Consider the following 15,005-nt stretch of genomic DNA (forward strand, 5'->3'; position numbering starts at 1 on the left):
TGTGTTGTAAATGGTCTGCAAAGGCTAAAATCCCAAAGTTCCCTCCAGAGGGAGTTTCTCTCCCACACACTCTATCTTATAAATCTGCTTTTTATGTCCATACTTTGCATCCTGCATTGTGAAAAAAAGCACAAACTAACAAAGTATGTGTGCTGCATGTGTTTGTACACTATAACGTATTTGACCAACATGAACAAGTACAAATCAAATGTTAAACGGGTCATTAAATGTCTCTAGAGCTGATTTGCATTTGGATATATCAGAATTTCAGACCATTAAACTCAGAATGACAGTCATTGTAGAACGATCCAAACATACACGTCTAAAATGATTCAATGTTTCTGGGAGTATTTCCAAACTACTGATCACCATAAATGAACAAGCCTATTTTTTTGTAATGCAAAATGCCTCATTTTCACAGAATGAGTCATAATTCACAGTGGAGTGGGAAGTCATTTATGTAACTTTCTGCAGTGGTTTGGATAAAAGCCGGTGGGAAATTAGGGAGAGAGTGCGCATTTTGTTTCTGATTTCATGAGAAGATGTTCGGGCACTTGTTTGGGCAATCTATAATGTCTTAAGAAGCACCATAGACGTACAAAATACCTGGTTTCAGAACTGTGTAGTGAATTCAGAATTAAACGGACATTAGACCTGAGACTGGTCAAATGGTATTCTAAAATATTTTTTAAATGTTCTTGTTTTTTAATTCTTCAACAAAAGTAATAAATAGCAGGGATCAACTGTGGAGCAATTGTGGCATAGCGCCATCTCCTGGAAGGTCAAGTGTGTTCAGTTTCCGTGGTACAGAAAAAAGTTTAAGGAAACTCATTTCAACTCCTTTTACCAAGTTATATGTTATAGAAAAAGAAAAGTTGAACTGAAATGAATTCAAGGTATTTTTTATTCTATTTTTTAACCATTCAAAATAGTTTTAGTATTCGTTAAAGGATATCATTGTTTTATTTTGTTATGATCATATTTTTTTATATTATTTTTTAAGAGTTTTATTTGACTCGAACAACACTGATAACAGCTTAATCATGTGGTGTTTCTGTAATAGTGAGACATCAGAAAGGGATTCTCACGTTCAGGTAGCGAGCGTCCAGCTCCACCTTCTTCTCCAGCTCTGTGAGCAGCTCGTTGTGGAAAGACTTCAGCTGTAAGACACACAGAGACACAGAAACCTCAGAACAATACCACAAACACATTGAACCTCAAGTGGTTCAATTATGCTAAACCACAGTGCATTATTAAAAAAAGGAGGGCGACATTGCAGTGATGTTTCGCAAGAAGGACTGGAAGGGATGTCTTTGTCTTACTGTCGGAAATGTCGCACCCAAACGATTAGGGGAGGATGTCTGGTATGTGAAAGCAGGCCAAAGTCAATTTGCTATCTCAGCACGTTTAGTATGTGTGGTCGGGTTGAGCAAAGCTGAATACATGTAAGTGGTGAAATATTACAAAAAGAAACTGCAAATGCTAATAAAAGTATTTTATATATTTCAATTGTTAGAGTATAGCAATCTATTAGCCCACTAAGGAACCTCTTTGTCTCGCCCTTATCCTCCATGTTGGGAGATGTCATATGTTATAACTACTATCAGCAGGATACTTGCTAAAAAAGCAGGAACTCTGTGCAATAGAGAGAGCATCCGATCCGGTTACTTTCCCTCCACATCATGTAGAGGTGAAAACACTCGCTGTCTTTTGACTGGCCGTAAAACTGATGATAGGGTTTGAGCTAATCACATAAAAACATTTAACAATACCGTGCATTTCTTTATCTACAAGGACCCCAACTACGATGTTCAGTCAGGCAAACAATTAAACAATGTCTCTGGAAATCGTTGATCTGCGTCAATATATAGTTATGGCGGAGGCGGTTGATGTTACGAATATGGAAATAAGCAGACCGAATGACATTAGTGATGTGAGTTTTGAAAGAAAGTGTGCTGTCGAAGATGACACCCTTATCACACTTATCTAAGAGTTCTGAACAGCGTTACAAAAGTTAGAATTGTATTGCCTAATGTCACGATTGCACTCAATCCCAATGTCCCTGTAAAAGAGATAAGCATCTGCTCGGTGCCCAATTTGTAAATGATACTGCTCTGCATAATGGTGGCCTTGGATCATTGAAATCCATTACCCAAAAAGAGCATCTTCTCTGCTAATGTTTCCACAATTGGCCAATTTACTCAAATTAAATCTTTTGGGGGACTGACATGAAAAGTGTTTCCAGTCTGTAATGGCTGTAATTTACATATAAGATCAGTAAACGTGTTATTAAGTGAAACTGCTGCCTTCAGAAAATAGAAGTAGCCTACGTAAGAGTTTGTTTATTAAATATCAAAATAATGTGGAGGCTCCAAAGAGAGGCCCACAATCTGTTTGGCTCGCAACTGGTGGCTTAAGAAAGTGCTGATTTTAGCACCACCGCCACCACATGCTCACCATCTCCTCGAGCTGGATCTGGATCTGTCGGTGCACTTCAGCCATCTGAAAGAGCACCTCCCCTGCAGAGAGAAGACACAGAAAAGAAAGACGAGAAACAAAGAAAGAAAGGGAGGGGAGGGGAGAGAGAGAAACTGGGTTATTAAATCTTTCCAAATGATGTAAGAGCTACATAAATCGTGCAAAAATAAAAACACCATGCAGCAACACGGAACAGATGTGAGACAGGTGTTGGGAGTCGAGGGAGGAGGAGGAGGAGGAGGAGGAGGAGGAGGAGGAGGAGGAGATGGACAAGATGAAACAACAGTCATAACACTGACGGAACGTAACAAACTCAAAAGAACAGCGCAGACAGAATTATGAAAAATCAAAAAGCCAATCAAGCAATCTATTGATGGAGGTTTTCCAGAAGAGCTTCCAACACTACTGCCAATAAACACACAAGAGCAAAATAAAAACAAATCTAAAAATCAGGTATTTCATCTGAGTCTTATGCAACAACAAAAGAAAAGAAAACAGCAAAACATAAATAAAAGCTAAAAGAATAAGAGCATGAATCATGCAGCCAAGGAGGTGCGTGTCGTTTTAAGATACCTACATGCTGCCTCCTCTGAATATGCAATGCGTTGTAAAAAACAAAAGGAACAAAAAGATCGAGTTTGAGCAAAGAACAGAGGGAGAAGAGACCTGGAGAGACAGTGACAGATCACACTACCCCAGGAGTAATGAGACACACAACAGGTTGTCACACAGAGAAACAAACAGACAGGCAGTTAGTCAGACCCCTGTTTACACCGGCTGCTGGATGACAGATCATACGGGGGGTTCTGGGTTCATGTTTTTACATAAACACATTTTAGAAGAAATATCTCAAATTGGTTCAAAAGCTACAGTACATGGGTTTAACTTGATCAATATTCATGTTGGCCAATATGAAATTGCAACACAGAAATGTGATGGATATGTTTAAAAGTCATTTTATATCACCATTAATTTGTCCATCAAAGAGTACAACGTTAATTTGTACACTGTAAAATGCACATTACATCACTTGACCCTGATTCTTACTATTATGAATGTATTTTATTTTAGTTGTGTTTATGACACCACCTTTTGGTCAGTGTACCATTATAAAAGCTTCTATTCGTATAAGATACTTCATAATTAAACAAATAAATAAATATAGGTGATAACACTTAAAATATTAATATATAGAATGCAAATAAAACGTAATATTTATTACACTTAAATAAAGAAAATAAGGCTTATGCATAAAAACACATTTTCTTATTCCAATATACTTGCAATCTCTTATTGTACATCTACCAAACTATGGACATGATATTGCTCTATATATATCAACCAGGCACCAATACATGTAGAATAAGTGTATACATTGGCATTGAGGCCACAGTTAAACACTATGCAGCTGCAGCTTAAAGCACTGAGAGACAATTTATTCCAGACGAGCCGACTGATAAGCATTAACGGCACTCATCTGCCTCCAGCATAATGTATGCTCATATCAGGTAATGTATAGAGCTGACATGAAGGAGCACTGAGCGGGGTGTGGGGGAGTTCCGTGGGGGTGTGGCGTTGTGGGTGGTCCAGTGGACAGACAGCGGACAGAGGACAGTCAGCGGGGAGACAGAGAGAGTGGGCAGGAACCGGATTAAATGGCTTAATGGAAGTGCTGCGGTCATGCAGACAAGACTCAGTTGAAGTAGAAGGGATTAAGAAAAGGTCAGAGCAGGAGGTAGGTGGCACAGGTGGGAAGGAAATAAGTGAATATTCAAGTACTGCACTTAAGACTAAGGGGATATATTAGTTATTTCTTAAGAACACAAGGAGATACAGACATGTGAAACGGATTTGTTCGTTCATACTTAACCGAGGTGACGGAACACCAACCCAAGACTTTTGATTGTGTTTAATCAAAATCATTCTTTTGCAATATTATGTTAAAAAATGTTGTCCGATAAAAAGGAAAAAAGTTTAGACTGAGATGGAATCGCTCACACTACTTCATACATTTGCAAAGCGGAAACATGTTCTGACAAGTACGTTTGAACCAAATGTTACATTAGGGATGGAACAACAAATGTGGCAAGAAAACATCTCACCCTTAATGCGACACAAAACAAAGTGACAACCGAACGATTTTGTCAGCCTTCAACTCATGATTGAGTCCGTGATCTCTGAAGTCTTCTTTACGAAAAAACTTTGTTCGGCTTCATGAAAAAAAACCTCAGCAATAGGAGACTTTATTGAGGTAAAATAGCTGCCCTTTACCTTCCCACAGCAACACAGATGTCACATATACCAATGGCATACAAGGCATTTTTGTCCAGTCAATGCTAACGCTCCAAAAACACATCACACAAGCAGCCCCCGCCAATCTGCTTATTAAAATGCAGTCGCAGCGATAACACTGTAGAAGTGTTGGAGTGCCGCAGGACAGGGCATTAGGAGTAGTGAGGCAGATAAATGCACTGCGTATACTTTCAAATTCTCCTTTGATTCTTGGAGGGCGCCCAAACACACTCCATTCCAGCCATTAATAAACAGCCACCGGGCATCCACCAGCTATGGCAACTGGGCTGAACTCAGGCACCTCCATCACACACACACAAGGATTTACTACTCTTTATATCTCGGAATATTTTTCACTAAATATTAGCAGGCTTTGTCCAAATAGAAAAGGAACGTTGTAACTCTGAAGGTGAAAACTACTACTCATGCCAAAATAAGACCGTTAGACCGTCAAAATCCCCCATGATACAGATACATGATCTGATCTCATACACATGAATGATGAACCATACGAATATTCTCATTACTTGCTAATCTGTTAATAATGTTCTCGATTAATTGTGTGGTTTATATAAAAATAAAAATAAATGAAGTACATCCCAGATCCATAAAGTCCAAATTCCAGGGTACATTAGTAAAAAGCCCAAAGATATTCATGGGGTTACCTTCCCTGCTAGCTTGCACTGCTACATACCGCTGTTATCCGATTCGTCCGCCTGGAAAGGTCAGCGCTACCGAGGTCAGAGTTGAAATCATTTGAACTTTGCACATAGCACACGGCAACAATTTCGCTCTCTCCATAGAAACTCAACAGCAACGTCAGCGCAGAGCCGATTTTTACCACGTATCATACAATTGCGGCTTAAAGTGCACCTATCATGCTATTTTTAGGCATATATTATGGGTCTATGACGTGTTTTTCTCAAAATACAAACAGATCATGCATTTTAGACATCCCTTATACCCCTCTTTTGCAGCCCTGTTAGAGAAACGCGGATTTTGTGTCCTTAGCTTGAAAAAAAAAAAAAGAGGAGGCGGAGCTAATGCCTGATCAGAATTCTACCGGAGATAAAGTTACATTCTGCTGTGATAAAACGCCATCCTGTTCTAAACCACATCAAGGATTATTTCTGAAACAGTATGGAGCTCAAATGCTTTTTCTCTCTCAGGTTTATCACAAGGTGAGTTCCTTTTTTTATTTCCTGCTCTTTAAACACATGTGCTCTACAGTACAGGTTAGCTCTGAGTGTTAGCGAGGCTTGCTAATGTAAAAAAATACCATTACGTCCAAAACACGTCAGGCATTGTTTCTGATAGCAACTCTCTGTGGGTCCACCATCCGAAATTACGTAATATCGGCAGCAAATCTGTATCCGCTCGTTGTACCCCCATTTTTAAAAGATGTGGGTGCGGAGGAAAAGAGAAAGGGTTTTATTTTCTGACGCTGCGTGAGTTCCCCCGACACACCGGGGACACATATTTATGTATAAAAGACATCAAAAAGTGCATTTTGCATGATTGGTCCCCTTTAATTAATTGTCCAAAAAAATGTGTCTTCATCATTGAAGCTCTCCTTGTAAGGGTCGGTATAGGTAAAGAGCATTTGATTTTGGGTAGCTGGTGCTTTAAAAATATTGCATTAGACGCTTTCTTATGTGCAACTACCAATGCAAAACAAAATCAGAAAAATTAAGTTGAAAAAACACAGGTTTTTGAAAGGTTAAATAATGATGACTTCATTGTTCACTTCTCAAACACTTACAGTAGGGTTAACCCTAACCCTTGCACTCCAAAGACCAGTTACTGTACAGAGGGAAAATGTCTGCCAAGGTGTTACCATTCAGCTGGTAATAATATATTTAACTCAGATTAACTACACCTCCTGCTTCCATAAAATGGAGCCTTGGTCATTATTTCTGGCTTTCCTAACAAATGTGTTCCGTCTATAATCTAATTAAAGGGTATCCCTCATTGATCCCGATGGGGAAACCGTCTTGTATTTGTTCTTTGGCTGGTCAGGGTTCAGCTACAGAACAGCACTCTGGGAGCCCCAGCACCTCATCACTTCACACTTGAGTGGAGCAGATGGTCAATCAGAGGTCACCCTGCCAACCACTGTGCAGCCAATGAAATGTGGTCTTCCCAATGAGAAATGTTGTCGTATTAAAACATTCAGCAGTTAGTGTGGTGCAGTACCCCGTTAGAGATGATGGTCAAAGCTACAGATAAAAGATCCAAGCTGTAATGAATCTGAATTATCCTTTGAAATGAATACTTATAGAGGAGATACTGGTGTAAACGACAAATAGGTATCAGATCAGTGTAACTTTAACATCATCTGGAAGATCCCCAACATCCTGGATGTACTCGTTTCATTGCACCCAGCTAATCCAAAAAGCCTTCCACCTTGTATTGTGAAATACAGGACTTCAACCCACCAGAACTAAGCTGCTTACTGGTAATCAGAGCATATCACAATACTTGAGGCTTAGAGGGGAGGAATTCACATTGTTTTCCGGACCCATGTCAAGTGATTCCGAAAGGCTGTAGAATACGAAAGACTCTTGAAAATAGATAGCAAAGCATCCCTACAACAACTGCAAGCTTGATAAAAATATAGTCCCTATTGGTGTCTTACCCAATGCATGTCAGACTATTTAATGCCAGTGTACAACATAAACAAAATGCATTATTTGAATTGAATGCATGACCATTTCACCTGGCAAACTAAATGCAATTATCCATTTTTTCTAATACCTACAAGATCCATCAATACGGTGGTTTACAGAACATGTCAGGAGAAATTAGGTAAGCACATTTCAGAACACGGCTCACAGAGTTCATTTTGACAATTAAGCCTTGTGCATTAACCCCGGTAAACCCAAATGGGTTAGAGGTCATTCTCGAGAAAAAAACCTGGACTTTGAATTGACACCTTATGTAACCTCAACAACAAGTGGAGGCTGAGCAGTTCTGACTGCAGGGCGAGAGCAGGTACAAAACTCAGAAAAGCTAACTCGAGGGCAGCGCTCACATCTTGGGTTTATTACCAAGGCTTCTCTCCATATGACCCCTGGGCTCAACACTGGCAGACGTAGAGACAAAAAGAGAGGAAGTGTGTACTGCCATGACGGTGTTTTATGTAGCGGGCGCCTCTAAAGGGACCGTGTTATAGGAGCCTGAAAGCAAACACAAACAGCTCTAATCCCCAGAAAGCTGCAGAGTACAGAGTACAAGGTGCTGCAGGGAGATTTGTCCTGCTGAAAGGCACATGATTGACGCTGTAATTGTTGTGCTCTTCTGGGTCTTTAGTTTCTCTAAACGCCGGCAGAATCAGGATGCTTGCAAACATACTCAAGGACACACATTTCCACTATAGCAAACACAATTCCTCATTAGTATTTACATTTTAAGCACCTACTTGACTGCAGAGTGACTCACCAATGACACGGTTTGTAACAAAACCAATCTATCAACAATTGTTAGATATGTAGTCTTGCATGAAATAATATAATCCTGCACTGTCATGGCAGTAATATACTGTAGAGCAGGGGTGTCAAACCCAAGGCCCGCGGGCCATATCCGGCCCGCAACCTCATTTGTTGTGGCCCGCAAGAGCTTGCAAAGAATATACAACACAATTGGTGTAATTGTTGAATATTTGCTTTCAATGATTTGCCCTAGACTTCTGCTTTCAGACTTAGTTATTTATGAAGTTATTACCAGAACTGATAATAACCAATGCAGAGCCAATAATGTAATATATAATACATTATTTAATATATATGTATATCCTTAGAGTTACAACCGGCGCTTTGAGTGCAACATTAATGCTAATGTGGCCCGCAATGAAATTGAGTTTGACACCCCTGCTGTAGAGGCTCAAATGTTTGAGCTAACTAGAGGTGGGGGAAACATGGATACATGAGTCAAAGGTCTTATCCTTTAAAGAGGCCATATTATGTATTTTGGGCTTTTCGCTTTCCTGTAGAGTGTTATATAGGTTTTTGTGCATGTAAATGGTCTGCAAAGGCTAAAATCCCAAAGTTTATCTCCACAGTTTTTCTGTGGACAATATACTTACTATACTACTTGAATGTGCATGTTTCTTTAAAAAAGGCAGCCAAGCCTAGTAATGTCAATCATGTAATAGGCCGCATCACTATTGTTACTATAACAACGTCGAGAATTGAGAAATACTAAACATATTTTAGTTGAAAGTGCTTATTTGTGCAAGTTAAGCACAAATGAAATGTTACGTGTAATCCTAAGTGTAAGCATGTCATGCCATGACTGGTCTCTGTTTGACATCTTGTCTATTATTGTTTATTGAAAAGAAAAAATGACTCTTTTCAAAAGAAGATCGATTGGAATGACTAGCTATACATAATCATTACAGGGTGGCTGATGGAGAGCAAAATGAAGACTGATTATATGAGACAGCAGACGCAAGCTGGGAGCGAAGAGGACCGAGGACATGAGCGGAGAGAGAGGGAAACTGATAGATTTTTTTGTTTTGACAAACACACATGGACCTCAGCTGGTCAATAAGACCCCTGGCATCCAACTCATCATCTCTGGCCTCCAATTTGGTCCCAAAGGGGGGAAGGTAAAGATTTTTTTTTCAACAGTTAGTTTTCATTAATGGATCCATCACCAGGTCTGTCCCTGTTTCGTAAGCACATTGACTCATGAAAGGCAGAAATGGTCTAAAATTGAAGAAGGATTGCAGACTTACAAATGTATAATTTCTATAACAACGAAAACAGACATAGTTTTAAAAAGTCAAGATACTGACAGCTATATAATACAGCTTGGTGATAATAAACTGATAAGGAGTTAAAAACCCTTCAAAATGTTTCATAAATCTTGATTCAGTCCAACAAAATGGTTGTGTGTGTGTGTGTGTGTGTGTTTTGGAGGGTTTGGCAGCGTGTTTGTTTCTGCAGTGCCTCAGATCAGAGCCCATACTTCACGTTATTATCAGCATCATTAAGTCACCATTTGGCCGAATCCCAACATCAAGGACAATGCGACACCTTAAGGACGTTTTATGTTCTAACACGTTATTAAAGCCACGTTAACACGTTCATTTGCTCAATCAAACACTGCAAAATCCCTCGCTAGTGTCTTCCTTGGAAATTAAACTGGTCCTCAAAAAGGCAAGCGGCTTGCTGTTGACAAGACAGCTTTTTGAAAGCATGGATGGATTTAACACTCAAGACAGAAACATGAAAATCAGGCAAAAAAGAAGCATGCGGTGTGGGATGTAATGAATGGCCGGTATGGGGGATCAAAGTTCCGGTACTTGGGCCTGTGTGCTCTGTTGGCAGCAGCGGTTTGATTCGACCAGAGACCGACTGAAAGGCTCTAATGAGGCAGCAAAAAGTCGCTCTGTCTCCCCATCCTCTTTCTTTTGTGTCTCTCGTTTCTTCTTCTGTTACTCTGCGCCCTCCCTCAACCCATGAGGTGACTGTAGGACACCACTTTCTAAAGGGCAGAAGCAGTGAGGGAAAACTAAATTGGAACAGTGGATCTGTCCTGCTGTCGCGCAGACAGACGAAGGATAGCTACGTCACCCATCTGAGAATGGTCACTAGGGTTTTCATAATTAGATTGTAAATTGACCTGGTTGGATATTAAAATACCAGCCAATAAGCCAGTCCAAGTGGAAAAAAAGGTATTCACAGCAGGAGGTATGAGGGCCAAAATGCCTGTAATTTAAGTCCAATTTGTCTGTACCCTCATATCTGAGTTGCATGTTTCCAATTTGCCCTGATGCCCCACTAAAAGGCCACTTTAGTGGTCTAAAATATCTCTTATGATTGGACAGATGTCCCAAAGATTGAAGCAATTGTGCCTCTAGCCAGCCAAAGTGTCCAACTAGCAGCCCCTGCTGTCAGCCAAATTGAAAACAGTTCAAAATAAGATTTTACCACATGGAGAAACTCATATGACCCAGTGCTCCAGATTTGAAGACGCCATAAAGTCCAGAGTAAACCAAAATACGAAAACATACCCACAAGAAGCTACATGTAATCACAATGAGACCTATTCATTAAGCTGCATAGTATACAGGCTGATGTCTTGAGGAATACAACGATTGTTGGGTTTACTTGTCTTGGCTCAGGTTAATGCTGCCAATTGAAAGGATGGGTTCTTGTTTACCCAAGGGGCCTAATGACTGGCCATAGAACCCCTCTGAGGTTGCTCAACTGTGGCCTAACTGCCCCTCTTGTTGGTGACCCATAACCTCATAAGAGACCCTTTATCTCTTAGGTGCCCACCTTTAGTCCAACTGCCCAACTCATTGGCTCAGCTGCCACTCTCGTCTGCCCAAGAGTTTGTTGTTGCAAACTCAATTCAGTTGCTGTCTAGAGAGTGCACAAAACACAATCTTGTGCAACCTTGTAAGCATGGCATTCTTCTCGAGTGTGCACCCATACATCCTCTTAACCTGTTAACCCCTGAGCCTGTTTTTCAGGTCTCAGGCTCGAAAATGACATTCCCAGAACAAATGACTACATCTTCACTTCTAAAAGGGTTAAATTAATAATCTTTTTTCTCAAAGTAATGATAAACCTGTGAGTTGGATGTAGAAAAGTCAGAATCAATATAGATTTTTTTTATTTTAAAGTAAATTCAGATTGAACATAATAAAAAAGCATTACTTATAGTGAAAACCACCCTTGAATGATGGGATAGTAGACTAAAACATATAATAAGTACCCTGTATCAAGATTGATGCAAAACAAGTGAAATTGATTGACACCTGTTTTGAACCGTTAGAGCCAATAGAATCGAGGGGAAGTTCCTCAAATCCATCTAAACATTACCCATTGGTGAATGAGTGATGCGTAGCCAGAATGCCCAAAACCGGAAGCTGGGTTGTAGCTCTAATAGCAGCTAATATGAAATCTCAGTTTTTGCCATAAATATGAGGATGGATTATCAGAAATCATTTCAAAGTGACACAGACACATTGGATTAACCTATGGATTAACCTTCAGCTGCGTTTTTATCGTTTTAATGCCATTGAACACAACTTTTGATCAGAAAACAGCAAAGGTAAGACCATTTTCTGGGGCTTCCGGGCTTAACAGGTTAAAGAATTACAAGAAAGAAACTATTAACCACATACATGTTTAGAAACACACCCTGGGTCAGGTACTAGCTATACAACACTAAAACCCAAGACGTAAACATTACTTTGAGAAACTTTTAGGAATAAGGCAACATCTGAAAAGTGAAGCCAATATTTTGTAATGGCCAACAGGGGAAAATCCACTTGTGTCAAGAAGTCAGATTGGACAGAAGCTAATGACCCTATTTCTAACTTAAATGAGTACCCCAGTAAACATTTGCTAATGAGTTTATTATATTAATGCAAAAACCAATGGGTGGCTTTAAAGGGACTATATCCACTTTAACACCATATATGCACTGATCCCACAGTTTACGTACATTTAGGTTTTCCATGCATCCATCTTGTCTCGAAGAAAACAGACCATGCAATTGAAAAGAACCCATCCTCTACAATGTCTCAATCCTCTTGTACATTGACAGTTCGTACATCATTTAATCGTTATGTATAACTCAATTCAGTTTAAGTAATGTTCCTCAGGTCTGACTTTGTTGTGTGGGAGTGTGTTTAGAACCTTTTTTTTGACAATTCATCCTTTAAAGTATCTAAAAAAGCTGAAAATGTCCCCTGTAGGATAATGCGCATGGAAGTGAGGGACTTATTACATAGTGAGATGACAAGGTGTTTTTTAAAGAAAGAGTGCTCTCTCTGCAGTTCCCCTCTACGCAGACTGAACGCTGGCTGAATGCAGATTGGGGTTGAAGCTCGAGGGAAATACAGCCTGTGTTGGCTCAGAAAAACGAGGGGTCACAACGAGGTCACCAGCTTTTCCTCAAACGAATCAACGTGAGATTTCAAAAAACACGCAGTTGGAGGGGAAACAATAGCGAATACTGTGGACGAATGTCCCTTAGAGTTGCGAGGCAATATAACATCTCAGAGTGCTTTCCTAATCTTGTTTATGATTCTCTATTATTGCTTTCATCTTCTCTTTTCTTTACCTCTGCTTCTAGGAGGAAGTAGTCATATTTCTCCTGCTGCCATCCAGCTGTGCAGACAAAATAGAATTATTGGAGAGAAATGAGGAAAACATTACACTGCTGATGAATATTAAACAACAGGAAGGAAATGTTGTCAGTTTTGACCAAACATAATTAAATCCTCCCCAGCTGTTGCCTAATGGAGTCTGTGATATCCACGTTGTAGCTGAGCCTTGTTCCCTTTTGTGAAAGCCTGCTATCCTCTCACAGTGTGTGATGGAGTGGAGGAATGTGCCTTGAAGGCCTACACACTCTTCTAAAGCGTGTTCCTATGAATTAATTAACCAAAGGGTAATTGTTCTCTAGACCTCAAATTTGGATATGTGAATTAACCTTAAATTGTTTTAATGAGATGGATGTTATGCTAAGGCGTGTTCCGCCCTCGGCAATGGGAACATGCGAGAGAATTATGAGAATTAAAGAGAGATGGAAGGAAAATCTAATGAGATCCAGAAATATGTGGATACACTATATTCATTTCCTCATGATCACACTAAGCAGGAAATGTCTAGTAGGGCAGTAATTAATCTCATGGTGTATATTGGGAAAGAATGTTAAAGTTTCCTCATTCTTTTCAGATATTAATAATATCAGATTATTTACACCTGAAGGGTCTACACATCACATTAGTATGGGTTAAATATTCCCAAATATGGTGTCAAAAGGTTACTTGTAAAAACTTAACTTGTTTTATTGGATCCCTTTTTAAATAAAAATCCTAGTAAATGACAAATAATATAATTTGATGTTTCAATCAAGCACATTGACTGATAGTGACATGGTCCAGACTTCCTTTTTTCGAAGACTGTATGGGTGAAATGCAAGAAAAACGCCTCAACTGCAGCATTTTCTAAAACAAAATCAGTGACCTCTACAGATTATATAAACCAAAGCCAAAAATGACTGACATTTTGCTGAATGATGTGCCAGAGCGCAGACCTGTGTGAATAGCACCTCTGCTGATATTTGCATCTGAGTGGCAGAGCCTTTATATGGTCAGAGAGGGGAACCGGAACTGCAGGAGCTTCCTTCCATTTTTTTTATTCCTCATACCGTGTCCATATTTAGTATACGGAAGAAAGACGACGACGTTTTCATCCGTACTGACATCACCGACGAGCCATTTTTGGGCTGCGGATGGAAAGCATCACACTCCTTCTCTCCTCCTCCTTTGGAAGCGGCTCTGGTCGATTTATTTCATCTATTTTTAGAAACGAGTGCAGAGTCGGCGTGTTCTCCCAGGGCTGCCTGAGCTCCCACATCAATGAGGGGGCGTTCGCAGACACTGAGAGCATGGTAGTGTAAGAGGAGAGGATGAGTTGGATGTCACTCCAACACTGCAGTGGTGTAGTATCTCGTCTCTCCGGGCGGCGGGTAAATTAAGAATAACCCAATGAAAACAGAGAGGCATCATTTCCTCTTCCTGTGCCGAGTGATAAACAACACCGCTCTCCAGAAATAAGTGAATCTACAAAAGATGTGTGCCGGTTTATTTTGGGCTTCAAAAGTGGATAATAATCATGTACAGTTCTTTTTAAGTCCCAATTACTCAGTTCGAGCACAGCCTACACTGACATGTGAGGGTGTGTACTTGTGTGGCTGTACAGTTTACATCATGTGTATTGGTGTGTGTGTGTGTGTGTGTGTGTGTGTCAGGAGCTGAAATCTACTATTAAAATGTTCCCCTGCCTCTGCTACTGTTCCTAAAGTGACACACCAAATTACCAGTGTTCCTGTGAAAATGACACGCAGCATCACACACACACCAGAAGCTTCCGGGGTGCACAACGAACATCTGCGTATAAAAACATTGTTTGCAGTTGCCATGTTCATATGAAACATTGCAATTAGGTATTAACAAAAGAGTTTGAATTTAAATGAAGACCAGTGCAGGAGGGAGACAATGGGAATGACACACGGAAAATAGTCCACTTCGGGACCTCGCTCCTATTGTGCCAATTTGTATAGGATTCAAAAAAAAAAATTCCAACTCTTCGGTAGACCTCAAATTATTTTTAAATGTATCCCGTTATTATCCCTATGCCCCAGTGTCTCCTTAAGCTAGGACCTCAAACTCTATGAAAGAAATGTAAACCAGCATAACCAAACTG

At 40.0% G+C, this 15,005-nt stretch overlaps 1 protein-coding gene across 5 annotated transcripts in view; it reads right to left on the reverse strand.

The window, feature by feature from the left end:
• The window catches only part of baiap2b (BAR/IMD domain containing adaptor protein 2b), a 76,831-nt gene that overhangs the window by 32,354 nt on the left and 29,472 nt on the right, over positions 1-15,005 (reverse strand). For 3 of the 5 annotated variants that reach the window (XM_034119859.1, XM_034119861.1, XM_034119857.1), the window contains 3 exons: positions 3,056-3,067; positions 2,458-2,519; positions 1,089-1,160 (listed from right to left, as the gene is read on the reverse strand). In XM_034119859.1, coding sequence (XP_033975750.1) covers positions 1,089-1,160; positions 2,458-2,519; positions 3,056-3,067 — 146 coding nt within the window. The remainder of the gene's footprint in view (positions 1-1,088; positions 1,161-2,457; positions 2,520-3,055; positions 3,068-15,005) is intronic. The other 2 variants (XM_034119862.1, XM_034119860.1) reach the window with 1 other exon arrangement.

This window comes from Trematomus bernacchii, unplaced genomic scaffold (genome assembly GCF_902827165.1).
Source record: "Trematomus bernacchii unplaced genomic scaffold, fTreBer1.1, whole genome shotgun sequence".
Lineage (NCBI taxonomy): Eukaryota > Metazoa > Chordata > Actinopteri > Perciformes > Nototheniidae > Trematomus > Trematomus bernacchii.